Source organism: Neovison vison, chromosome 7 (assembly GCF_020171115.1).
Source record: "Neovison vison isolate M4711 chromosome 7, ASM_NN_V1, whole genome shotgun sequence".
Taxonomy (NCBI): Eukaryota; Metazoa; Chordata; class Mammalia; order Carnivora; family Mustelidae; genus Neogale; species Neogale vison.
This window is the reverse complement of record NC_058097.1, coordinates 60707834-60735476: the sequence shown is the minus strand read 5'-3', so window position 1 is coordinate 60735476 and position 27643 is coordinate 60707834. Positions and strand designations below refer to the sequence as shown.

The following is a 27643-nucleotide window of genomic DNA, read 5'->3' as shown; positions in this document are numbered from 1 at the left end:
ATATTTCACATTCTTAGTGCAAAATGTGTTTCCCACATTCCTGCTGTTCCACGACCTGGACGATGACGGACCACTCTGCACACAGTCTTCCATAGCACTCCTTACATATCGGGGTCACTCTCTGATGTCCATTCCTGTTGGACACTCACCTCCCACACCCCTGAGTTCCAGACACAATTGTTTCCAGAGCTGCCCTGATTTCAGGACTGTAAGGGGTGGGTGGTCTCTGTCGCCCTCCCCTGTGCATCCACTCTCCGAACTTAACATCTGAGCAGGAATGTGCCCATCAGGGATTGCTTCCATGGGAACTGCATACCAACCCATGGGCAGACGCTAGTGGAGGGTGGGTCCACGGGAAAGAACCATTCCACACACACACACAGAGGGGATGTGGCTCAGGGCTGATATCTGGGCTGGGGCAGAGGGCAGAGACATGCCAGCGCCCACCCCACACATGGTGGAGGGTTACGCTGATTCCACAGTCACCCAGAAACTCGATACCCTTCCTGCCTGTGAGAATGTGGCAACTCTTTTGGTCACACAGAGGCGGAAATCATATTTGACCACCCTCAGCTGGACCCCAGCCTCTACTGGTCACTCAGCTTTCATCACTGTTCTGCTGTGGTCCCTCTCAATTCCAGAAACTCTTGTTTCTTATTTCCTGCAAAACGTAATGTAAACCATTTCAGAAACATCACCAATAGTATTTGTCGTCTGTAGGGATGCACAGGGTCTCTCGGGGACATGGATCTCTGGTCCACCCTGATTGTGGGGTCTGAACCATGGACCTCTTGTGTCTCAGCCACACCCCTCTTAATCAGGTCAAGAAATACCAATGATTGATTGCAACCACTGAGTGGGGTTCAGGGCAGCATGCTACAGACCAGGTGACATGTGCACGGTCACTAGGGCAGTGGACACGGCAGTAGTATTCACACCAGAATCAGCTTTGTTCCCCAAATCACAGCACTCAGCCATGAATTGCCCCCTACAGCTCTCAGAAAGGACCACAGTGTGGGGAGGATGTCTCTGCCCTTGGATCAAGGGACAGAGGAGCCAGCAGGGGACTCAGAGGTGTGCTCCCAGGAAATGGAAATCGACAGACTCAGAGGAAAATAGAGAAGTCCACAAGGCTGTGCAGATGGAAAGCCCACGCTCCAGGGCCAGGAGAGGGGCTGTGTTTCCTTCCGTATTTGCCCCTATTTCTCCTCTGGCCTCATTGCCACCATGATTTCATCCTGAGACGAGCAGATTTGTCACAGGTGTGTCGGTGCTCACATGACCTCTGCAGGGCAGCCTGAACCCACATCCTTTGCAGCATTCCCTGGGTCTGGGGACCCTCTCCATGGTGGGGACCCCGGATGTGCTGAGGAAGAAGGCGACCCATGGGGCAGGCTCTGGGAGGGAAGGACCTGCCCTGGTCTCCTCACCTGGATGGGGCACCTCAGGAAGCCACGGGGTCCACCCGCTGCACTGTCATGGACACCAGAGCCAGGCTGGGCCTGGGGAGGGGTTGTTCCCCTTCCCGGGGGGCTGCTGATGTGACAACCCTGTGACATGCAGGACAGGCCTCCATGTGGCCACAACCTGTGGTATTGTCTGTCACAGTGGGGCCTCCGTCTGCACAGCCAGAACCAGGGAGAGGAGACGCCATGACCCCCACCCTCAATGCCCTGCTCTGTCTTGGTGAGATCTGAGGAGGGGAGGGGACACCCTACTCTGGGAGATACCAGCCCCACATCCAGGCCCTGGTCTGTCAGAGACCCCAGGCTCAGGAGGCTCATGTGGAGGAAGGGTTCTGCAAGGATTCAGGGCAAACCTCTCACAGGGACTCTCTTCCAGGGATGAGTGTGGGCCCTAGGCCCAGAGTGTAGACAGGTGAGTCTGTCCCAAGGGGTCCTAGTTCCACCTCCTCACTGGGGACAGGGGTCACCCACCAGGCATGGGCGGGGGGAGAAGAGAAGTTCTGGACTGACCGAGGGGGACGTCTGGGGGTTTGGAGCTGAACTGGGACCTGGGGGTGGGGAAGGTCTGTGTTTCGGCCTCCGTTTCCTTCCAGGGACCCTCCCCAAATCCACCATCTGGGCTGAGCCAGGCTTTGTGATGCCCTGGGGGACATCTGTGACCATCTGGTTTTGGGGTGGGGCTGGAGGCCCAGGAGTACCACCTGCATAAAAAGGGAGAGTCAAGGGTCTGGGACAGACAGAAGCCACTGGAGTCCAGGGACAAGGCCCAGTTCTCCATCACACATGTAACAGATGTACATGCAGGAAGATATCACTGTAACTATTTCAGTCCCACTGGCTGGTCAGAGCCCAGTGACCCCCTGGAGCTGGTGGTGGTGACAGGTGCGAGCCCACTCAGGGTCCCAGCCCCAGGCTCTGCCCTCAGGAAGGGGGTGGGCTCTCAGGGGTCTCCCTCTCACAGCCCAGCCTGGGATAATGTGGGGGTTCTGAGCCCCATTTCACATGTCGCCCTCCTCCTCTCCTAGGATCCCAGGGCAAACCCGGACTCTCAGCCCTGCCCAGCCCTGTTGTGACCTCAGGGGGGAAAGTGACCCTCCAGTGTGCCTCACGGATGGGATTCCACTGGTTCATCCTGCTGAAGGATGAAGAAGGTCAGCCCTCCTGGACCCTGAACTCCCAGGCAGCCACCTGTGGGGTGACCCAGGGCCTGTTCCCTGTGGGCCCCATGACCTCCAGCCTCAGGTGGACGTTCAGATGCTACGACTATTACAGCAACACCCCCCAGGTGTGGTTGGACCCCAGTGACCCCCTGGAGCTGCTGGTCTCAGGTGTGAAAGTCTGACTGATGCCCCATCCATGTTTGAGGCACCAGACAGGTAATGGGGACTCTGCTTCCAGGGGAGCCCCAATGAGAGGTTGGGTGAAGAGACCACAGGGACTCACAGGTCAGAGTCACCGGGAGTGAGAGTGAGACCCAGGGGTCAATCAGGAGAAGGTGAAGTTTGGGGAGAGGCAACTCCTGCCATCCATGGCTGGTCTCTCCCAGGTGTGTCGGGGAAGCCCTCCCTCCTGACCCAGCATGGCCCTCTCATGACCTCTGGACAGAGACTGACCTTCCAGTGTCGCTCTGATGTTGGCTACGACAGATACGCTCTGTCCAAAGAGGGGGCACCTGACCCTCCCCAGCAGCTTGGCGGGCAGCCCCAGGCTGGGCTCTCTGGGGCAGACTTCCCTCTGGGCCCTGTGAGACCCTCCCACATGGGCCAGTACACGTGCTATGGTGGACACACCCTCTCCTCTGAGTGGTCGGCCCCCAGTGACCCCCCTGGACATCCTGCTCACAGGTGAGGGCTCATGGCATCTGTCAGGACTGCAGATTCTGCACCAGTCCTGCCAGGGGAGCCATAGGTGGTGGTGGCCTGGACCAGGTGTGTGGAGTCCCCAGGGAGAGAGACACACAGAGAGAAGGGGGATGGGAAGGGACAGACTCAAAGGACACAGACAGACACAGTTCAGAACAAGGGCTGGACATCCCCTCACATGCCCTGCCTCTCTCTAGGACAGCTGCCCTACACATCCTCCCTCTCGGTGCAGCCACGACCCACAGTGGCCCCAGGAGAGAATGTGACCCTGCTGTGTCAGTCACGGAGCTCTGTGGGCACTTTCCTTCTGTCCAAGGAGAGGGCAGCCCATACCCCACTGTGTCTTAGATCACAGTACTGAGCTGGGTAGCACCAGGCTGAATTCCCCATTAGTCCTGTGACTTCAGCCTACGGGGGCACCTACAGGTGCTACGGCTCCGCCAGCACCTCTTCCTACCAGTTATCACAGCCCAGTGACCCCCTGGAGCTGCTGGTCTCAGGTAAGGGGCCCTGACCCTGTCCTATCTGAACTCTGTCAGCTCAGGACACACATCTCAGGAAAGCCTGACACAGTAACACATGTGGAGGTCACGGGGGCTCCACAGAGGAGGGTCCTGCTCTGGAGAGGTTGGGAAGACTTCCACAGTCTGCCAGAAACTGAATGTCATTCCTTCCTGTGAAGACCTGGCCATCCACCTGAACTAGGAGAGGCAGAACTCAAGTTTGATCACTCCCAGCTTGACCCCAGGCACTGGTGGTCACTCAGGTTTGGCCTTTGTTCTATTGAAGTCCCCCTGAATTTCAGAAATGTTTGTTTCTCTTTCCTGAAATAGGCTGTTGTCAATAATTTCAGAAACACAAGTAGCATTTCTGAGTGCTAACAGCTCATGGGTTCTCTTGAGAGATGCATCACTGGTCCACCTTCACTGTGGGATCTGACCCATGGATCTCTTTGGTCTTAACCACACCCCTCTTAATCAGGTCAGGAATCTAATAAGAGTCATCCCATCCACATTCCACGTCCCACTGACCCCCAGAACCACACTGAGAGTGGGGTTAAGGACAGCATGCTACAGACCAGGTCACTGTGCTCACAGTCACCTGGGAAGAGGACACTGGAGTAGTAATGACATGAGAATCAGCTCTGTGTCCCATATCAGAGCACTCACCCAAGTATTGTTCCCTACAGCTTATAGGCAAGACCCCAGGGTGGGGAGCACGACTCTGCCTCTGCAACAAGGGGCACCGAGGAGCCAGGAGGGACTCACATAGGCATGTACCCATGAATGGGGTATGGCCCATGTCACAGGAAAATAGAAAAGTCCTGGAGGCTGTGACAAGAGGAAAGCCCATACTCCGGGGTCAGGAGAGGGGCTGTGTTTCCTTCCCTAATTGACCATATTTCTCCTCTTGGCTCATTGCCACCATGACCTCGACCTGAGCCATTCAGAGACATCACACGAATCTCTGTGCTGACATGAGCTCCACAGCACAGTAGGAACCCATGTCCCCTGCAGCGTCTCTGAGTCTGGGGACCCATCCATGCTGAAGACCAAGGGTGTGCTGGAGATGAAGGAGACCCATGAGGGAGGATCTGGGAGGGAAGGACCTGTCCTGGTCCCCTCACCTGGATGGGGCATCTCAGGAAGCCTCAGGGTACACTTGCTGCACCGTCATGGACACCAGAGTTAGCTGGGCCCTAGAAGGGGCTGTTCCACTTCCTGTGGAACTGCTGATGTGACAACCCTGTGACAGGCAGGACTGATGTAGGCAAAGCCACACCCTGTGTGTCTGTCTGTCCTGTGGTCACAGTAGGCCCTCCGCCTGCCCAGCTGCAACCAGAGAAAGGAGACACCATGACTCCCACCCTCACAGCCATGCTCTGTCTCGGTGAGATCTGAGGAGGGGACGGGACACTGTAGTCTGGGAGGGATCTGCCCCACAGCCAGGCCCTGGTCTATTGGAGGCGCCAGGCTCAGGAGGCTCAAGGGGAGGAGGGGATCTTCTAGGATTCGGGGCAAACCTCTCAGAGGGATTTTCTTCCAGGGCTGAGTGTGGGCCCCAGGACCCGAGCCCAGGCAGGTGAGTCTGTCTCTAGGGGTCCCAGTCCCACCTCCTCACTGGGGACATGGGTCACCCATCAGGCAGCAGGGGATGGAGAACAGTAGCTCTGGGCTGACAGAGGGGAATGTCTGGGAATTTGGGGCTGAGCTGGGAGCTGGGGGTGGGCTGAGCTGGGAGCTGGGGGTGGGGAAGGTCTGTGTCCCAGTCTCTGTTTCCTTCCAGGGACCCTCCTCAGACCCACCATCTGGGCTGAACCAGGCTCTGTGATGCCCTGGGGGACATCTGTGACCATCTGGTGTCAGGGGAGCCTGGAGGCCCAGGAGTACCACCTGTATAAAGAGGGAGAGTCAAGGGTCTGGGACAGACAAAAGCTGATGGAGCTCCGGGACAAGACCAAGTTCTCCATCACACACATGACAGATGTACATGCAGGAAGATATCACTGTAACTATTTCAGTCCCACTGGCTGGTCAGAGCCCAGTGACCCCCTGGAGCTGGTGGTGGTGACAGGTGCGAGCCCACTCAGGGTCCCAGCCCCAGGCTCTGCCCTCAGGAAGGGGGTGGGCTCTCAGGTTTCTCCTCTCACAGCCCAGCCCGGGGATACTGTGTGTGGGGGTCTAAACCCCATTTAACACCACCCTCTCCTCCTCTCCTAGGATCCCAGGGCAAACCTAGCCTCTCAGCCCTGCCCAGCCCTGTTGTGACCTCAGGAGGAAATGTGACCCTCCAGTGTGCCTCATGGATGGGATTCCACAGGTTCGTCCTGATGAAGGAAGGAGAGAGCCAGCCCTCCTGGACCCTGGTCTCCCAGTCAGTCCCCACTGGGGGAACCAAGGCCCTGTTCTCTGTGGGCCCCATGACGCCCAGCGTCACGTGGACATTCAGATGCTATGGCTATTACAGCAACACCCCCCAGGTGTGGTCGGACCCCAGTGACCCCCTGGAGCTGCTGGTCTCAGGTGAGAAAGTCTGACTCTTGCCCCGCGTGTTTGGAGGCACCATTAGAAAAAAAAAAAGCCACCACCGTTTTGAGACAGGTTAACGGGGACTCTGTTCCCAGGGTGGCCCCAAAGAGAGGGTGGGGGAGGGGATCATGGGGACTCACAGGTCAGAGTCACGGAGGGTGATGGGCAGTGAGATCTGGGGATCAGAACGGGAGAAGGGATGTTTGGGGACACGCAGCCCCTGCCATCTATGGCATGTCTCTCCCAGGTGTGTCGGGAAAGCCCACCCTGCTGACTCAACAGGGCCCTGTCGTGACCTCTGGACAGAGCCTGACCCTCCAGTGTCACTCTGGTATTGGCTACCACAGATTCCCTCTGTCCAGGGAGGGGGCACCTGACCCTCCCCGGCAGCTTGGCCGACAGCCCCAGGCTGGGTTGTCTGGGGCAGACTTTCCCCTGGGCCCTGTGAGACCCTCCCATAGAGGCCGGTACACGAGCTATGGTTGACACACCTTCTCCTCTGAGTGGTCGGCCCCCAGTGACCCCCTGGACATACTGCTTGCAGGTGAGGGCTCACGGTGTCAGTCAGGACATCAGAATATGCTCAGGTACTGCCAGCTTGTGGTGGCTGGGACCAGGTGTTGTGGGGTCCCCAGGGAGCGAGAGACAGAGAAAGACAGGGGATGGGAAGGGACAGACTCGGAGGACACAGACAGTCTCCACAGAGCAAGGGCCCGACAGCCACTCACCTGCCCTTTCTCTCTCTAGGACAGCTGCCCTACATACCCTCCCTCTCAGTGCAGCCGCGACGCATGGTGGCCCCAGGAGAGAATGTGACCCTGCTGTGTCAGTCACAGAGCTCTGTGGACACTTTCCTTCTGTCCAAGGAGGGGACAGCCAATCCCCCACTGCGTCGTAGATCAAAGTCCCGAGCTGGGCAGCACCAGGCTGAATTCTCCATGAGTCCTGTGACCTCAGCCCACAGGGGAACCTACAGGTGCTACGGCTCTTCCAGAACCTCCGCCTACCTGTTGTCACAGCCCAGTGACCCCCTGGAGCTGCTGGTCTCAGGTGAGTGTCCCTGACGATGTCTTGTCTGAGCTCTGTCAGCTCAGGACACACATCTCAGGAAAGCCTGAAGCAGTAACACATGTGGGGACCGCAGGGGCTCCACAGAGGGTGTACCCGGGGTCCCCCATCCTGCAATCTTGGCAGAGTAAGGAGTAGGGGCTGCGTGGGGGGTGAGTGAGGATGATGATGAGTAGAAACGCCTCCCACTCACCTCCTGTCCCTTCATAGCAGAATCTGATGGTGTTGTCAGCCCCTGGGTACACTCTCCTGGACAGAATCATCCCCACCTGCGGGCACCACTCTGCTGCCCCCCCCCTGTTCTCACCTGGGTGCCTCCAAGCTCCGTGGGGCACACGTGAGACCCAGGAGGGGCCAATCCCAGCTCACAGGAATCCCCAGGGAGGCTGCACCCTGTGTCCATGTGCACTGGTGTCCACTCTCCTTTTTGTGTGGTCACTGGTCCAGTGTTCTGGTGTCTGCTTCTCACACATTCTAGAGCAACACGTGCAGAAGATGACAAAGGGAATTCAGGTGACAGGGACGCCAGACTCAGAAACCATCCTCCTCCTGTGTTTATTGGGGTTAGATGGATTCACAAGGTCCTTGTGGGACACAAGCTCTGGGCACTCCCTGGTCTTAGCACGTATTCAATGAGTCTCATTTATCTTTTTTGTTTGTTTATTGGTTGGTTGATTTATTTACTTATGTAGCTCTTCTTCCCATCTCCATCCACACTGCATGCGAGCAATAACGGTGTTCCTATAACCCAGTGACTGACCGTCGCCTTTCGTGGATACATATTTATATGCCTGTTATAGATGTGCGCACACAGATGTCTCCCTCCCTCCCTCCCTCCCTCCCTCCCTCCCTCCCTCCCTCTGTGCGTGTGTGTGTGTGTGTGTGTGTGTGTGTGAGTGTGTGGTGTGTGTCTGGCACTGTGGATATCTGTAAGTATTTGAAGAATGAATTAATGAACACATCCAAGGAGAAATACTGTAGGTACAGAATAAAGTGCAGACCCTGAAGGAAGGGAGCTGGTTGACATGGAGGGACAGGGACCCAACCCCAGATATCGGCCCCTCTGTTCTCCTGACAGTCAGGAGCCCCTGGCACCAGCCCCTCATCCATGGCTGCTGCTGGGACCTCGGCTACTGAGTGAGTGGGAACTGTCATCTGCAGGGACATGAGCCCAGGAGGTCTTGTGTCCCAGACTGAGCAGAGGACATGCGAGGACATGATGATTTCTGTGCTGGGAGTCCACTTTTCTCTACAAACCTGACCTGGTGGGGCACAGTCAGAATCAACCCCAAGTGACTCAGAAGCAGAGTCTGAAATCAAAGAGAAAAGGAGGCTGAAGGAATCTAGTGAGGAGAGCAGAGGAAAGCACCCTAGTGCAGAGAAGGGCTAGTTCAGGAACTGTACAAAAACCACATAGTGACAGGCTGAGGGATAGAGACACAGAGCAGAGGACAGGCTGGACGGGGGTCTCTAACTCCTTCCATCTGCTTCCATCTTCCCTGCAGAAGCAGCTGGCACTGTGAGCCCACCCCAAAACAACTCAGACCCCAGCAGTGGTGAGTAAGAGAAAGTCCCAGTGATGGGGCTTGTATGGAGGGAGTGTCCTGTGTGGGGAAGCAGGTCCCCTGGGTGGACATACAGGATCATGGGTGATTTGGGTCCTCTCTGACCTCTGCAACCTCTCTGTCCTAATTCCTAGCCTCAGACTCCAGAGATTACATGGTGGAGAATCTGACCCGCATGGGCGTAGCTGTCTTGATCCTGGTGGTCCTTGGGATTCTGCTGCTAGAGGCTCAGCACAGCCAGAGAAGGACCCCAGACACAGCCAGGAGCTAAACAGGAGGGGGAACAAAGCCTCCATCCCATGTGGCAGAGCTGTGGGCATGCATCCCAGGTGCCCAGAGGCGTCTGTAGGAAAACCTGAAGCTCACCCTTGTTGATCTGTCTGCTGACAACATCAAGGGGGTGCATGGTTCAGATGCAGGACATGTCTGGCCTGCTCCCTGTCCAGGACTCGTCCCCCATGACCTGTGGTGCTTTCCCTCCTGCATTATTGGACATCCTGGTCTTGCCCCTCCTTCCTCATCCCTGAGAGTTGAGGGTTTGTAACACAAGGCAGTGCTGACTCATAATTTCCTAGAGAGGCAGCTCTGGTCCACCTTCGTGGGATACATTTTCCTTCACTTTCCATTTCCACCTTCCCTGATGTGCGCTATTGTCCTCCATCCCTCAGCCAAAAATACAGACTCTGCTTTCATAAGTAAATAAGTGGGTGAAAATCAGGTCCGCTTTGGAACAGATGAATCCAAAACTGTTCCCTGAACCTTCTCTGGACTCACAGAGCTCTTCTGTCCTCATGCGGCAACACGTGGTGGAATCTTCCAGAAACACCATCAGTTTGAGTGAGCTCAGGGGCATTTAAGGTGTAGCCAGGTGGGGAGCTGCTACACGGACTCCGAGGAATAAATGGGTTTTCCTTTTTTTTTATTTTTTATTTTTTTCCAATTTATTTATTTTCAGAAAAACAGTATTCATTATTTTTTCACCACACCCAGTGCTCCATGCAAGCTGTGCCCTCTATAATACCCACCACCTGGTACCCCAACCTCCCACACCCCCGCCACTTCAAACCCCTCAGATTGTTTTTCAGAGTCCATAGTCTCTCATGGTTCATCTCCCCTTCCAATTTACCCAAAAGCACATACCCTCCCAATGTCCATAACCCTACCCCCCTTCTCCCAACCCCCCTCCCCCCAGCAACCCACAGTTTGTTTCGTGAGATTAAGAGTCACTTATGGTTTGTCTCTCTCCCTATCCCATCTTGTTTCATGGATTCTTCTCCTACCCACTTAAGCCCCCATGTTGCATCACCACTTCCTCATATCAGGGAGATCATATGATAGTTGTCTTTCTCTGCTTGACTTATTTCGCTAAGCATGATACGCTCTAGTTCCATCCATGTTGTCGCAAATGGCAAGATTTCGTTTCTTTTGATGGCTGCATAGTATTCCATTGTGTATATATACCACATCTTCTTGATCCATTCATCTGTTGATGGACATCTAGGTTCTTTCCATAGTTTGGCTATTGTGGACATTGCTGCTATAAACATTCGGGTGCACGTGCCCCTTTGGATCACTACGTTTGTATCTTTAGGGTAAATTCCCAGTATAGATTCAAAATGGATTAAGGACCTCAATGTGAGAAAGGAATCCATCAAAATCCTTGAGGAGAACACAGGCAGCAATCTCTTCGACCTCAGCCGCAGCAACATCTTCCTAGGAACATCGCCAAAGGCAAGGGAAGCAAAGGCAAAAATGAACTTTTGGGATTTCATCAAAATCAAAAGCTTTTGCACAGCAAAGGAAACAGTTAACAAAACCAAAAGACAACTGACAGAATGGGAGAAGATATTCGCAAACGACATATCAGATAAAGGACTAGTGTCCTTTTTTTTTAAAGTTGTGATTTTGGCACCTTAGAGGTTCATTCCATGAGGCATCTGTCTTGGACTTAGGTCATGATCCCAGGGTACTGGGATGGAGTCCTGTGTTGCGGGATCGCTGCTCAGTGGGGAATCTGCTTCTCCCTCTGTCCCTCCTTCCAGTTTGTGTTTGCTCCCTGTCTCTCTATTTCTGTCTCTCCCAAAAATAAATACATAAAATCTTTAAAATAAATAAATGAGTAAATGAATGTACAAATGAAGATTAAGTTGTGTGTAACCATCCCTCAGAATGATTTACTGACCAAACATGTTTAATAGTGTACCAGCAGGGGCCCCTGGAGGAGAGGATGATACACGTCCTTGCAGCTGGGGTCACCCCCCTGCTCAGGGTGGAACTTCTGTTATCTCCCCTTCTCCGGAATCATCTGTAGTTAATTAGATGATTCCTTTAAATACCTTTACTCAACCCCAAATCCTATACTTCTTGATCAGGCATATTTCGTTAGCCCATAATCTGCTTCCTCCTTTGTTGATTGTTATCTCGTTATCTAATGAACATGGGCCTGAGGAGTTGTTCTGGGCTGCAGTCTCCGCACCTGTGGCCCCCGACTCCTGCTCTCTGGAAGCTGACTAGTTTGTGCCTCGTTCTCCTGTTCACTGTCGGGATGTGACAGCTGTAATTGTGGCTTCTGCCTGTTTCTTTGCATGTTTATGTAATGTAAGTTATGAAATACTTCATATTTGTATACTTTTCAGCAAGCATTTAGTGTAAAAAATTGATTTTGTGCACTCACCACATCTTATGAATAGATTTATAAATCTGATAATCTTATACAGATTTTTTGTTGTTTTGACACCGCACTGTACATCATTAGTTTCTGATGCAGTGTTCCATGATTCATTGTTTGCGTACAACACCCAGTGCACCTGCAATCTGTTCCCTCCTGAATACCCATCACCAGGCTCACCCATCCCCGCCTTTCCCTCTAAAACCCTCGGTTTGTTTCTCAGGGTCCAGAGTCTCTCCTTGTTCCTCCCCCCCTCCAATTACCCTCAATTCACTTTTCCTTCTCCTAATGTCCACCATTATGTTCCTTATGCCCCACAAGTAAGAGAAACTCTGCTGGTCTCTTCTAGACAGCATGTGGATGGCTCTTACTTTTTTACTCAATCTGATACCCTGTGTCTTTTGATTGGAGCATTAAGCCCATTTAAATTCAGAGTCACTATTAAAAGAAGATGTGGTTCATATATATAATGGAATATCACTCAGCCACCAGAAAGGATGAATACCCTCTTGAGGAGAAGGGAGTTGGGGGATATTGGAGGGGAACAAACCGTGAGAGACTGTGGACTCTGAAAAACAATCTGAGAGTCTTGAACAGGCATGGGATGGGAGGTTGGGTGAACCTGGTGGTGGGTATTATGGAGGGCATATATTGCATGGAGCACTGGGTGTGGTGCATAAACAATGAATTCTGGTACATGAAAAGATATAAGAAAAAATTTAAAAAAAAAGATAAATACCCAACTTTTGCATCAACATGGACAGGACTGGAGGGGATTATGCTGAGTGAAATAAGTCAAGCAGAGAGAGTCAATTGTCATATGGTTTCACTCATATGTGGAACATAAGGAATAGCACAGAGGACATTAGGAGAAGGAAGGGGAAATTGATGGGGGGTAAATCAGAGGAGGGATGAACCATGAGAGACTCTGGACCCTGAGAATCAAACTGAGGGCTTTAGTGGGTGGTGGGTGACACTGGTGGTGAGTATTAAAGAGGGCATGGATTGCATGGAGCACTGGGTGTTGTTCGCAAACAATGAATCATGGAACACTGCATTAGAAACTAATGATGTACTGTGTGGTGACTAACATCACACAATTAAAAAAAATTTTTTTTACTTTTTTTTCCAATTTATTTATTTTCAGAAAAACAGTATTCATTATTTTTTCACCACACCCAGTGCTCCATGCAAGCCGTGCCCTCTATAATACCCACCACCTGGTACCCCAACCTCCCACCTCCCCGCCACTTCAAATCCCTCAGATTGTTTTTCAGAGTCCATAGTCTCTCATGGTTCACCTCCCCTTCCAATTTACCCAAATTCCCTTCTCCTCTCTATCGCCCCTTGTCCTCCATGCTATTTGTTATGCTCCACAAATAAGTGAAACCATATGATAATTGACTCTCTCTGCTTGACTTATTTCACTCAGCATAATCTCTTCCAGTCCCGTCCATGTTGCTACAAAAGTTGGGTATTCATCCTTTCTGATGGAGGCATAATACTCCATAGTGTATATGGACCACATCTTCCTTATCCATTCATCCGTTGAAGGGCATCTTGGTTCTTTTCACAGTTTGGCGACTGTGGCCATTGCTGCTATAAACATTGGGGTACAGATGGCCCTTCTTTTCACGACATCTGTGTCTTTGGGGTAAATACCCAGGAATGCAATTGCAGGGTCATAGGGAAGCTCTATTTTTAATTTCTTGAGGAATCTCCACACTGTTCTCCAAAGAGGCTGCACCAACTTGCATTCCCACCAACAGTATAAGAAGGTTCCCCTTTCTCCACATCCCCTCCAACACATGTTGTTTCCTGTTTTGTTAATTTTGGCCATTCTCACTGGTGTAAGGTGATATCTCAACGTGGTTTTAATTTGAATCTCCCTGAGGGCTAAAGATGATGAACATTTTTTCATGTGTCTGATAGCCATTTGTATGTCTTGATTGGAGAAGTGTCTGTTCATATCTTCTGCCCATTTTTTGATGTGTTTGCCTGTTTCATGTGTGTTGAGTTTGAGGAGTTCAAAAGATACAAACTTAGTGCTATTGAATTGCCTGTAATGTCCTCTTTCTGCAGATTGTTTCTTAGTGGTCCATGTTACGTTTGGGCTCTCTCTTTACTTCACAGAATCCCCCTTAATATTTCCTGAAGGGCTGGCTCGGTGGTCACATGTCCTCTCAGTTTCTGTCTGTCCCGAAAGCTCTTCACCTCTCCATCAGTTCTGCACGACAGCCTTGCTAGGTGAAGGATTCTTGGCCGCATGTTCCTCTCATTTAGTAACTGAATGTGTCCCGCCTGCTCTTTCTGGCTTGCCAAGTCTCTGTGGACAGGTGTGATGTTGGGGTGATGATTCTCCGTCCACAGGTTAGGAGCTTCTTGTCCCAACCTGCTTTCAGGATTTTCTCTTTATCTCTGAAATTTGCAAGCTTCAGTATTGCATGCTGGTGTGTTGATCTATTTTTATATTGATTTGCGGAGGGGTTATCTCTACCTCTGGGACACGAATGCTTGTTTCCTTTCCCAGGTTAGGGAAGTTCTCAGCTCTGGTTGCTCAAATACACCTTCTGCCCCACCCCCAGGTTCCCAATAATTCTGATGTCAGTGTATTTCATAACATCCCTGATTTCTCAAGGCCTTTCCTCATGAGCTGTTAGTTTTTTACCGCTCTTTCCCTCAGCTTCCTTCCTTCGCACCAACCTGTCTTCCACGTCACTCACTCACTCTTCTGCCTCTTTTACCCTCGCTGTTAGAGCATCCAATTTAGACAGCATCTGCTAGAGCATTTTTAATTTGGCCTGATTAGATCTCATTTCTGCACTAAGACATTCTCTAGTGTCTTTTATGCTTTTTTCAAGCCCAGATATTAACTTGATCATCGCTATCCAGAACTCCATCTCTGACATTTTACTGATATCCATATGGATTACATCTGTGTTACCTCTGGTTCTTTGTTTTGTTGTTAATTCTCACTTCGAGTCATTTTGCCCAGACAAGAATGGATGAGGGAGTGAGCAGAATCAAATATACCAAATATATGGGGGGCCTGGGTGGCTCAGTGGGTTAAGCCTCTGCCTTTGGCTTGGGTCAGGATCTCAGGGTCCTGGGATCAAGCCCTACATTAGGCTCTCTGCTCACCAGGGAATCTGATTCCCTCTCTCTCTCTGCCTGCCTCTCTGCCTGCTTGTGATCTCTCTCTGTCAAATAAATAAATAAATAAATTCTTTAAAAAATCTCAAATATGACCCAAACTAGACAAATCAAAAGAGGTCAGAAATGAAAACAAAATGGAAATAAAAGAGGGGGATGATCTGCTTTTTCCTGAGTGAATTTTGGTCTGTGTTTGAGATTTGATCCTTTTTGGGCACTAATTTGAGATTAAGAAACTTGATCTCAAAATTGCAAAGAAAGCAAAACTTACACAATTACACAAATAAAATTGAAGAGTGAAAGGAGGCAAAAAATGACCAACATATGTATAAAATGTAGATTAAAGTAATGAAAGTTTAAAAATGACTTAAATACATGTTGATAAAATATGAAAATAATTAAAAAGAGAAACAAGACCTCAACGTGAGACAGGAATCCATCAGAATCCTAGAGGAGAACATAGGCAGTAACTTCTTCGATATCAGCCACAGCAACTTCTTTCAAGATATGTCTCCAAAGGAAAGGAAACAGAAGCGAAAATGAACTTTTGGGACTTCATCAAAATCAAAAGCTTCTGCACAGCAAAGGAAACAGTCAAGAAAACAAAGAGGAAGCCCACGGCATGGGAGAAGATATTTGCAAATGACAGTACAGACAAAACGTTGATATCCTGGATCTATAATGAACTCCTCAAACTCAACACACACAAAACAGACAATCATATCAAAAAATAGGCATGTTTATAGCAGCAATGGCCACAGTCGCCAAACTATGGAAAGAACCAAGATGCCCTTCAACGGATGAGTGGATAAGGAAGATGTGGTCCATATACACTATGGAGTATTATGCCTCCATCAGAAAGGACGAATATCCAACTTTTGTAGCAACATGGACGGGACTGGAAGAGATTATGCTGAGTGAAACCAGTCAAGCAGAGAGAGTCAATTATCATATGGTTTCACTCATTTGTGGAGCATAACCAATAGCATGGAGGACAAGGGGCGTTAGAGAGTAGTAGGGAATTTGGTTAAATTGGAAGGGGAGGTGAACCATGAGAGACTATGGACTCTGAAAAACAATCTGAGGGGTTTGAAGTGGCGGGGGGGTGGGAGGTTGGGGGTACCAGGTGGTGGGTATTATAGAGGGCACAGCTTGCATGGAGCACTGGGTGTGGTGAAAAAATAATGAATACTGTTTTTCTGAAAATAAATAAATTGGGGAAAAAAATAGGCATGGAGCACTGGGTGTGGTGAAAAAATAATGAATACTGTTTTTCTGAAAATAAATAAATTGGAAAAAAAATAGGCAGAAGATATGAACAGACACTTTTCCAATGAAGACATACAAATGGCTATCAGACACATGAAATAATGTTCATCATCACTAGCCATTAGGGAGATTCAATTTAAAACTACATTGAGATATCACCTTACACCAGTTAGAATGGCCAAAATTAACAAAACAGGAAACAACATGTGTTGGAGGGGATGTGGATAAAGGGGAACCCTCTTCCATTGTTGGTGGGAATGGAAGTTGGTGCAGCCACTTTGGAAACAGTGTGGAGGACTAGTGTCCAAAATGTATAAAGAACTTAACAAACTCAACACCCAAAGAACAAATAATCCAATCAAGAAATGGGCAGAGGACATGAACAAACGTTTCTGCAAAGAAGACATCCAGATGGCCAACAGACACATGAAAAAGTGCTCCATATCACTCGGCATCAGGGAAATAAAAATCAAAACCACAATGAGATATCACCTCACACCAGTCAGAATGGCTAAAATCAACAAGTCAGGAAATGACAGATGCTGGCGAGGATGTGGAGAAAGGGGAACCCTCCTACACTGTTGGTGGGAATGCAAGCAGATTCCTCAAGAAATTAAAAATAGAGCTTCCCTATGACCCTACAATTGCACTACTGAGTATTTACCCCAAGGATACAGATGTAGTGAAAAGAAGGGTCATTGTACCCCAATGATTATAGCAGCAATGGCCACGGTTGCTAAACTGTGAAAAGAACCAAGATGCCCTTCAACGGATGAATGCATAAGGAAGATGTGGTCCATATACACTATGGAGTATTATGCCTCCATCAGAAAGGATGAATACCCAACTTTTGTAGCGACGTGGACGGGACTGGAAGAGGTTATGCTGAATTATATAAGTCAAGCAGAGAGAGTCAATTATCATATGGTTTCACATATTTGTGGAGCATAACAAATAGCATGGAGGACATGATGAGTTAGAGAGGAGAAGGGAGTTGGAAGAAATTGGAAGGGGAGGTGAATCATGAGAGATTATGGACTCTGAAAAACAATCTGAGGGGTTTGAAGTGGCGGGGGAAGTGGGAGGTCGGGGTACCAGGTGGTGGGTATTATAGAGGGCACAGATTGCATGGAGCACTGGGTGTGGTGAAAAATAATGAATACTGTTATGCTGAAAATAAATAAATTTAATTTAAAAATAATGTCTATACTGCCTAGTGCAATCCATCCTTTTAATGCCATTCCGATCAAAATTCCACCGGTATTCTTCTAAGAGCTGGAGCAAATAATCCTAAAATTTCTATGGAACCAGAATAGACCCAGAGTCGGTAGGGAAATGTTGAAAAAAATAAAAATAAAACGGGGGTTATTACGTTATCTGATTTCAAGCTTTACTACAAAGCAGTGATCACCAAGACAGCATGGCACTGGCAAAAAACAAACACATAGACCAGTGGAACAGAGTAGAGGCCCAGATATGGACCCCCAACTGCATGGTCAAATAATCTTCGACAAAATGGAAAAAATATACAGTGGAAAAAGACAGTCTCTTCAATAAATGGTGCTGGGAAAACTGGGCAGCTATATGTAGAAGAATGAAACTCGACCATTCTCTTACACCGTACACAAAGATAAATTCAAAATGGATAAAAGACCTCAATGTGAGACAGGAATCCATCAGAATCCTAAAGGTATTCATCCCTTCTGATGGTCTCAGCTTGATTCATCACAAACCCCAAGCGGTGCCAACTGGGGGGACTGCTCTCAGCCTGGGCACCCTGCAGAGGACTAGAACATGGAGACCTTCCACCATCCTCCGGGATGGGCAAAATGGGTCCACTCCCAACTGGGCAACAGTTCTGAGGGTGACAGCCCAGTAAAGGACAGTACAGAGCTGCCCTCTGCCTTCCCCCAGGAGGGGCAGAGCTTGTGCGCTCCATACGGTGACTGCTCTCAGTTCCAGTACCCTACAAAGGACGGTATCGTGGCACCCTTGACTTTCTCCAGAAGGATCACTGTGGGCGTGCACCGCAGGAGTCTGCCAAGTTTGGCACACATAAAAGTCAGGAATTTTTTTTTTCCAATTTATTTATTTTCAGAAAAACATTATTCATTATTTTTTCACCACACCCAGTGCTCCATGCAATCCGTGCCCTCTATAATACCCACCACCTGGTACCCCAACCTCCCAACCCCCCGCCATTTCAAAACAATCTGAGGGGTTTGAAGTCAGGAACTTTTTAAAAAGATTTTATTTATTTATTTGAGAGATTAAGAGATATTGAACACCAGTGGGGTTAGGGGTTGGCAGCAGGGAGAGGGAGAGGGAAAAGGAGGCTCCCCGTGGAGCAGGAAGCCTGATCCAGTGTTCTTTTGTTTTGTTTTGTTTTAATTTTATTTCTTTTCAGCGTAACAGTATTCATTGTTTTTGCACCACACCCAGTGCTCCATGCAGTCCGTGCCCTCTCCAATACCCATCACCTGGTTCCCCCAACATCCCAACCCCGGCCCCTTCAAAGCCCTCAGGTTGTTTTTCAGAGTCCACAGTCTCTCATGGTTCACCTCGGAAAAGGGGAGATGGAGAGGAGAAGTCAGGACCTTCTATCCCAGAGGGTTCACTAAAAAGAGGGCACTTTTCAGCTCTGGACTGCAGACTGGGGCACAGCCATTTTTATTTTGATCCTCTAAAGAGCCACAGAAAGCCTTCAGGAGAAAAAAGGCACAGAGAGGACCAGCTTACACTGAGCCTAGCCAACTGGCAAGGGGCAGTGAACTCCCACCCAGCGAGGACATCTGAGAAGCAGCATCACAGCAGGCCCCTCCCGCAGACGACACAGGTGCACAAGTTAATGGATTCCAGAAGAGTGTAAAACTCCAGCACAATGGGAACATAGTAGAGAGAATGCCATTTTTCCCCCGCATGATTCATTCTCTTTCAGCTTAAAATTTTGTTTCTCTTCAAAACCCTTTTGAAAGGGTGGGGGTGGGAAGTTGAGGGAGCCAGGTGGTGGGTATTATGGAGGGCACCCATTGCATGGAACACTGGGTGTGGTGAATAAACAATGAATTCTGTTAAATTGAAAAGAAATTTTAAAAAACTGTAATAAATACAGCAAAATGAAAAAAATTTCCATTTCTCATTTTTCTTTTTCTTTTTTTCAATTTCTTTTTAACGTTACAGAATTCATAGTTTTTGCACCACACCCAGTGCTCTATGCAATTCGTGTCCTCCTTAATACCTACCACCTGGCTCCCCTACCTCTCACCCCCCTGCCCCTTCAAAACCCTCAGATTGTTTTTCAGAGTCCATAGTCTCTCATGGTTCACCTCCCCCTTCCAATTTCCCTCAACTCCCTTCTCTCCATCTCCCCATGTCATCCATGTTATTTGTTATGCTCCACAAATAAGTGAAACCATACGATAATTGACTCTCTCTGCTTGACTTATTTCACTCAGCATAATCTCTTCCAGTCCCATCCCTGTTGCTACAAAAGTAGGGTATTCATCCTTTCTTTTTTTTTCTTCAGAAATAATCCCTTGTTTATTTTTTTCTGCAATATTTTTAAATTTATTTTTTATTTATTTTCAGCATAACAGTATTCATTATTTTTTCACCACACCCAGTGCTCCATGCAAACCGTGCCCTCTATAATACCCACCACCTGGTACCCTCGACCTCCCACCCACCAGCCCCCACCCCTGCGTTCACTCTCCACAACCAGTTTCCGCACTCTGCTGCTTGGGAACTCTACCACCTAGGCACTATGTTATTTTGAGGCTCCTGGGATCTAGAGACCACACTGACCCACCTAGAAGTCTCTCTGTTTCATTCCAAGACCTCTTTCAGGCAGCCATATCTCTCACTGCAGAAGATTTCCAAGGGTTCATATTTTGCCCTCGGGGCTATAACACTTCTTGGTGGAGGACACATGGAGGCTCCCTCCCCCCTCCATTTGTCTTTGTTATCTCCCCTCAGATTCATGTCTCTGGACATCCCACCTTGAAAAAAGTGCTCACTTCTCTACTTGTAGAGTTCCAGGTATGTTTTTTGCGTGGATCTCTGGTTGAATTCATGTTGTGCAGAATTGATAGTTACATAGCTAAATTCAAGGGACCGGATGAGACGGGGCCCCCCACTCTCCCACCTTCTTGTCTCTTCCCTTCAATATTTCACGTTCTTAGTGCAAAATGTGTTTCCCACATTCCTGCTGTTCCACGACCTGGATGATGACAGAACACTCTGCACACAGTCTTCCATAGCACTCCTTACATATCGGGGTCACTCTCTGATGTCCATTCCTGTTGGACACTCACCTCCCACACCCCTGAGTTCCAGAGATAGTTGCTTCCAGAGCTGCCCTGATTTCAGGACTGTAAGGGGTGGATGGTCCCTGTCGCCGTGTCCTGTGCATCTACTCTCCGAACTTAACATCTGAACAGGAATGTGTCCATCAGGGATGGCTCCCATGGGAACCGGACAACCACACATGGGCAGACGCCAGTGGAGGGTGGGTCCACGGGATAGAACCATTCCACACACACACAGAGGGAATGTGGCTCAGGGTTGACCTCTGGGCTGGGGCAGAGGGCAGAGACATGCCAGCGCCCACCCCACACATGGTGGAGGGTCATGCTGATTTCACAGTCACCCAGAAACTCGATACCCTTACTGCCTGCTAGAATGTGGCAACTCTTCTGGCCACACAGAGGCAGAAATCATATTTGACCACCCTCAACTGGACTCCAGGCTCTGCTGGTCACTCAGCTTTTGTCTCTGTTTCTGCTGTGGTCCCTCCCAATTCCCAAACTCTTCTTTCATATTTCCTACAAAATGTTATTGTAAACCATTCAGAAACATCACCAACAGCATTTCTCAGCTGTAGGGACGCATAGGGTCTTGAGGGTGTGTATCTCTGGTCTTCTCTGATTGAGGAGTCTGACACATGGGCCTCTTGTGTCTCATCCACACCCCTCTTAATCAGGTCAGGAAACTATCAATGACTGACCGCACCCACGTGCAAGGTCCCCCTGACCCCACAACCACTTGGAGTGAGTTCAGGGCAGCATGCTACAGACCACGTGATGTGCACAAGGTCACCAGGGCAGTGGACACGGCAGTAGTATTCACATGAGAATCAGCTTTTTTTCCCCAAATCACAGCACTCACCCATGAATTGCTCCCTACAGCTCATGGAAAAGACACCGGATGTGGGGAGGATGTCTCTGCCCCTGGATTAAGGGATAGAGGAGCCAGCCCAGACTCAGAGTTGTGCTCCCAGGAAGGGGAAGTGGACGGTGTCAGAGGAAAATAGGGAAGTCCACAGAGGCTATGCAGAAAGAAAGCCCACACTCCAGGGCCAGGAGAGGGGCTGTGTTTCCTTCCCTATTTGCCCCTATTTCTCCTCTGGCCTCATTGCCACCATGATTTCATCCTGATCCGAGCAGATTTGTCACAGGTATGTCGGTGCTGACATGACCTCCACAGGGCAGCAGGAACCCACATCCTTTGCAGCATTCCTGGGGTCTGGGAACCATTGCCATGGTGGGGACCCCGGATGTGCTGAAGAAGGAGACCAAATGGGCTACCTCTGGTAGGGAAGGACCTGCCCTGGTCCCCTCACCTGGATGGGGCACCTCAGGAAGCCTCAGGGTCCACCTGCCGCACCATCATGGGCACCAGAGCTAGGCTGGGTCTCGGGAGGGGCTGTTCCCCTTCCTGTGTGACTGCTGACGTGACAACCCTGTGACAGGCAGGACAGGCCTGCCCGTGGCCACACTCTGTGTGTCTGTCTGTCCCGTGATCACAGTGGGGCCTCCGTCTGCACAGCCAGAACCAGGGAGAGGAGACGCCATCACCCCCACCCTCACTGCCCTGCTCTGTCTTGGTGAGATATGAAGAGGGGAGGGGACACCCTAGTCTGGGAGGAAACTTCTCCACTGTTAGACCTTGGTCTCTCCCAGGCCCCAGGCTCAGGAGGCTCTAGGACAGGAGGGGTTCTGCAAGGATTCAGGGCAAACCTCTCACAGGGACTCTCTTTCAGGGCTGAGTGTGGGCCCCAGGACCAGAGCGCAGACAGGTGAGTCTGTCCCCAGGGTCCTAGTCCCACCTCCTCAGTGGGGACAACAGTCACCCACCAGGCAACAGGGGATGGAGAATAGAAGTTCTGGACTGACTGAGGGGAATGTCTGGGAGTTTGGGGCTGAGCTGAGACCTGAGGGTGGGGAAGGTTCCTGTCCCAGCCTCTGTTTCCTTCCAGGGACCCTCCCCAAACCCACCATCTGGGCTGAACCAGGCTCTGTGATGCCCTGGGGGACACCTGTGATCATCTGGTATCAGGGGGGCTTGGAGGCCCAGGAGTACCACCTGCGTAAGAGGGAGAGTCAAGGACCTGGGACAGAGAGAAGACACTGGATCCTGGGGACAAGGCCAACTTCTCCATCACACACATGACAGATGTACATGCAGGAAGATATCACTGTAACTTCTTCAGTCCCAACGGCTGGTCAGAGTACAGTGACCCCCTGGAGCTGGTGGTGACAGGTGTGAGCCCACTCAGTGTCTCAGACTCAGGCTTTGCCCTAAGGAAGGGGGTGGTCTCTCAGGGGTCTCCCTCTCACAGCCCATCCTGGGGCTTCTGTGGGGGGGTCTGAGCCCCATTTAACACCACCCTCTCCTCTTCTCCTGGGATCCCAGGGCAAACCCACCCTCTCATCCCTGCCCAGCCCTGTCATGACCTCAGGAGGGATCGTGACCCTCCAGTGTGCCTCACGGATGGGATTCCATGGGTTTGTCCTGATGAAGGAAGGAGAATGCCAGTCCTACTGGACCCTGAACTCCCAGCTAGCCCCCCCACCGTGGTTGGACTCAGGCCCTGTTCCCTGTGGGCCCTGTGACCTCCAGCTGCAGGTGGAGGTTCAGATGCTACGGCTATTCCAGCAACACCCCCCTGGCGTGGTCAGACCCCAGTGACCCCCTGGAGCTGCTGGTCTCAGGTGAGAATGTCTGACTGGTGCCCCATTCCTGTTCTGAGGCACCAGACAGGTTAATGGGGACTCTTCTCTCAGGGAAGCTCCAATGAGAGTGTGGGTGAGGGGACCACGGGGACTCAGAGGTCAGAGTCACTGAAGGTGATGGACAGTGAGACCTGGGGGTCAGGACGGGAGAAGGGAGGTTTGGAGAGAGGCCACCCCTGCCATCCAGGGCTGGTCTCTCCCAGGTGTGTCGGGGAAGCCCTCCCTCCTGATCCAGCAGGGCCCTGTTGTGACCTCTGGACAGAGCCTGACTCTCCAGTGTCGCTCTGATGTCGGCTATGACAGATTCGCTCTATCGAAGGATGGAGCACGTGGCCCTCCCTAGCAGCTTGGCTGGCAGCACCAGGCTGGGCTCTCTGGAGCAGACTTCCCCCTGGGCCCGGTGAGACCTGCTCTCGGAGGCCGGTACATGTGCTATGGTGGACACATAGTCTCTTCCGAGTGGTCGGCCCCCAGTGACCCCTGGACATCCTGCTGGCAGGTGAGGGCTCATGGCGTTAGTTAGGACCCCAGGCTCTGCACAGGTCCTGCTGGGGAGCTCAGGTGGTGGTGGTCTGGACCAGGGGTGGGGGCTCCCCAGGGAGGGGAGGTGATGGGAAGGGACAGACTCGGAGGACACAGACAGACTCAGTTCAGAGCAAGGGCTGGACAACCCCTCACCCGCCCATCCTCTCTCTAGGACAGCTGCCCCACACACCCTCCCTCTCAGTGCAGCCAGGACCAATGGCGGCCCCAGGAGAGAATGTGACCCTGCTGTGTCAGTCACGGAACCCTGTGGACACTTTCCTTCTGTCCAAGGAGGGGACAGCCGATCACCCGCTAAGTCTTAGATCACGGTACTGAGCTGGGCAGCACCAGGCTGAATTTTTCATGAGTCCTGTGACCTCAGTCCACAGGGGGACCGACAGTTGCTATGGCAGAGCCTCCCCCTACCTGTTGTCACAGCCCAGTGACCCCCTGGAGCTACTGGTCTCAGGTGAGGGACCCTGACCCTGTGCTGTCTGAGCTCTGTCAGCTCAGGACACATGTCTCAGGAAATCCTGACACAGTAACACATGTGGGGGTCACGGGGGCTCCACAGAGGAGGGTCCTGCCCTGGAGAGGTTGGGAAGTTCCACAGTGTACACCCGGGGTCCCCCATCCTGCAGTCTCAGCAGAGTAAGGAGTAGTGGCTGCATGGGGGGTGAGTGAGGATGATGGTGAATGGACAGCGCCTCCCACTCACCTCCTGTCCCTCCATAGCAGAATCCGATCCATGGTGTCAGCCCCATGGGGCACTCTCCTGGACAAAAACTTCTCCACCTGCGGGCACTGCTCTGCTGCCCACCCCGTGCTCTTGTGGGAGCCTCCACCCCCCTTGGTGCACACCTGAGACCCAGGAGGGTCGATCCCGGCTCATGGGAGTCCCCAGGGAGGATGCACCCCATGTCTCTCTGCACTGGTGTCCACTCTGCGTTGTGTGTGGCCCCTGGTCCAGTGTCCCTGTGTCTGCTTCTCACACCTTCTAGAGAAGCAGCTGTAGAAGACGACAAAGGGAACTCAGGTGACAGGGACACCAGACTCAGAAACCAGTCCTCCTTCTCCTGTGTGCATTGGGGTTAGATGGATTCACAGGGTCCTTGTGGGGCACAAGCTCTGGGCACTCCCAGGTCTTAGCATGTTTTCAATGAGTCTCATTTATTTTTTGTTCATTTATTTATTATTTATTTGTTTATTTACTTATGTAGCTCTTCTTCCCATCTCCATCCACACTGCATGCGAGCAATAGCAGTGTTCCTATGACCCAGTGCCTGACCGTCACCTTTTGTGGATACATATTTATATGTCTGTTGTAGATGTGCGCAAACAGATCTCTTTCTCTCTCTGTCTGTCTCTCTCTCTGTGTGTGTGTGTCTCTCTGTCTGTCTGTCTGTCTGGCACTGTGGGTATCTGAAAGTAAATGAAGAATGAATTAATGAACACATCCAAGGATGAATACTGTAGGTACAGAATCAAGTGCAGACCCTGAAGGAAGGGAGCTGGTTGACATGGAGGGACAGGGACCCAACCCCAGACATCAGGCCCCTCTGTGCTCCTGAAAGTCAGGAGCCCCTGGCACCAAGCCCTCATCCATGGATGCAGCTGGAACCTCAGCTACTCAATAAGTGGGAGCTGTTATCCACAGGGACATGAGCCCAGGAGGTCTTGTGTCCCAGACTGAGCAGAGAACATGCAAGGACATGATGATTTCTGTGCTGGGAGGCCATTTTTCTCTGCAACCCTGAGCTGGTGGGGCACAGCCAGAATCTATCCCGAGTGACTCAGAAGCAGAGTCTGAAATCAAAGAAAATAAGGAGGCTGAAGGAATCCAGTGAAGAGAGCAGAGGAAAGCCCCCTAGTGCAGAGAAGGCTAGTTCAGGAACTGTACAAAAACCACATAGTGACAAGCTGAGGGATAGAGACACAGAGCAGAGGACAGGCTGGACGGGGGTCTCTAGCTCCTTCCATCTGCTTCCCTGCAGAAGCAGCTGGCACCGTGAGCCCACCCCAAAACAACTCAGACCCCCGCAGTGGAGAGTAGGAGAAATTCTCAGTGATGGGGCTTGTATGGAGGGGGTGTCCTGTATGGGAAGCAGGTCCCCTGGGTGGACATGCAGGGTTTGGGTGATTTGGGTCCTCTCTGACCTCTGCAACCTCTTTGTCCTCATTTCTAGCCTCGGATCCCAGAGATTACACGGTGGAGAATCTGACCCGCATCAGCATGGCTGTCTTGATCCTGGTGGTCCTTGGGATTCTGCTGCTAGAGGCTCAGCACAGCCAGAGAAGGACCCCAGACACAGCCAGAAGCTAAACACGAGGGGGGAACAAAGCCACCACTCCATGTGGCAGAGCTGTGGGCATGCATCCCGGCTGCCCAGAGGGATCTGTAGGAAAGTCTACAGCTCACCCTCGCTGATCTGTCTGCTGACGACATCCAGGGGGAGCATGGTTCAGGTGCTAGGACATGTCTGGGCTGCTCCCTGTCCGGGACTCCCCCCCGTGACCTGTGGTACTTTCCCTCCCACACTGTTGGACATCCTTGACTGCCCCTTCTTTCCTCATCCCTGTCATTTAAGGGTTACTCCCACACAGCAGGGCTGGTTCATAACTTCCCACAGCGGCAGTTCTGGTCCACCTTCGTGGGATTCATTTTCCTTCACTTTCCATTTCCACCTTCCCTGATGTGCACTATTGTCCTCCATCCCTTCAGCCCAAATCACAGACTCTGTTTTCATAAGTAAATAAGTGGGTGAAAATTTGGACCACGTTGTAGCAGATGAATCCAAAACCATTCCCTGAACCCTTTCTAGACTCACAGAGCTCCTCTATCCTCATCTGGTGACACCTGGTGGAATCTTCCAGAAACACCATCAGTTTGAGTGAGCTCAGGGGCGTTTGAGGTGTAGCCAGGTGGGGAGCTGCTACACTGACTCTATGGATTAAATGTGTGTGTGTGTGTGTGTGTGTGTGTGTGTCTTTAAAGTTGTGATTCATAGTATTTGCCCATTTCTTTGGTGTAAACACTCCAATCATGGGCAACATCAAGGAGCCCTGTGAACGCACTGTGCACCCAGGTGGGAGTCATGGATACACTGTCTTCATGAGTGTGTGTGATCCAGCTGTGGTCACCTCACTGGTGATCTCAAGGTGCATGTGTGCCTCCCTGTAAACATCCTGGTATTTTCCAGCTCAGTGTAATGTCACGGTTTCAGGGAACTGTGACACACAAAATCCTACTACAATTACAGGATAGGCAAGAGAACACAATGGCAATATCCATAGTTGGAGAAAATACTGTGTACTTAGAATCCCAGTACATTCCTGATAGGCGTATAAATTGCTAAGGACAAGTTGGGGATCAGATCAGAATCACCTGGTGAAAGCAAGGGTGCAGCTCTGCCCCAGGAGTCCACACCCTAGAGAAAGCCATATGTGTAGGCATGGGCACCTGCGGGAGAATATTGACAAGTGTGTTTCTCAGTGTAGACACAAACCATAGAGTTCAATCCCACACAATTAGTATTTAATGGCAAATGTGGAATGGGATTTTTTTTTTTTAAAGATTTTATTTATTTATCAGAGGGCGGGGGAGAGAGCGAGCACAGGCAGACAGAATGGCAGGCAGAGGCAGAAGGAGAAGCAGGCTCCCCGCCGAGCAAGGAGCCCGATGTGGGACTCGATCCCAGGACGCCGGGATCATGACCTGAGCCGAAGGCAGCTGCTTAACCAACTGAGCCACCCAGGCGTCCCGGAATGGGATGTTTTAAGGTTGAAAAATCACAAACTGAAACCACCAGCAATGTACAGATCAATTTCATCCTCCACATCGTGTATAGGAAAGCACAGGTCAAGAACTCTGCATACAGGATTAATCCATCACATACATAATGTTCGTGAAGAGACCAGTCATTTTTAAAAAATTTTAATTAATTAATTTTTTTCAGCATAACAGTATTCATTGTTTTTGCACCACACCCAGTGCTCCATGCAATCTGTGCCCTCTCTAATATCTA

At 50.8% G+C, this 27643-nt stretch overlaps 1 protein-coding gene and 2 pseudogenes across 2 annotated transcripts; all 3 read left to right on the top strand.

The window, feature by feature from the left end:
• The first annotated feature begins 1652 nt into the window (after positions 1 to 1652).
• LOC122912201 lies at positions 1653 to 3842 on the top strand (annotated as a pseudogene).
• A 1093-nt stretch (positions 3843 to 4935) lies between these two features.
• On the top strand, positions 4936 to 9690 carry LOC122912193 (leukocyte immunoglobulin-like receptor subfamily A member 6). 2 transcript variants are annotated; one of them, XM_044257647.1, is made up of 8 exons: positions 4936 to 5218; positions 5375 to 5410; positions 5615 to 5902; positions 6049 to 6351; positions 6605 to 6688; positions 7105 to 7407; positions 8931 to 8981; positions 9125 to 9690. In XM_044257647.1, exons 1-8 carry the CDS (start codon positions 5185 to 5187, stop codon positions 9259 to 9261), a joined length of 1236 nt encoding a protein of 411 aa, XP_044113582.1. In that variant the 5' UTR covers positions 4936 to 5184; the 3' UTR covers positions 9262 to 9690. The 2 variants fall into 2 exon arrangements, with proteins under 2 accessions (XP_044113582.1, XP_044113583.1); XM_044257648.1 differs by lacking the exon at positions 6605 to 6688 and having other exon boundaries at positions 4937 to 5218.
• An 11928-nt stretch (positions 9691 to 21618) lies between these two features.
• LOC122913416 lies at positions 21619 to 26026 on the top strand (annotated as a pseudogene).
• The last annotated feature ends 1617 nt before the right edge of the window (positions 26027 to 27643 follow it).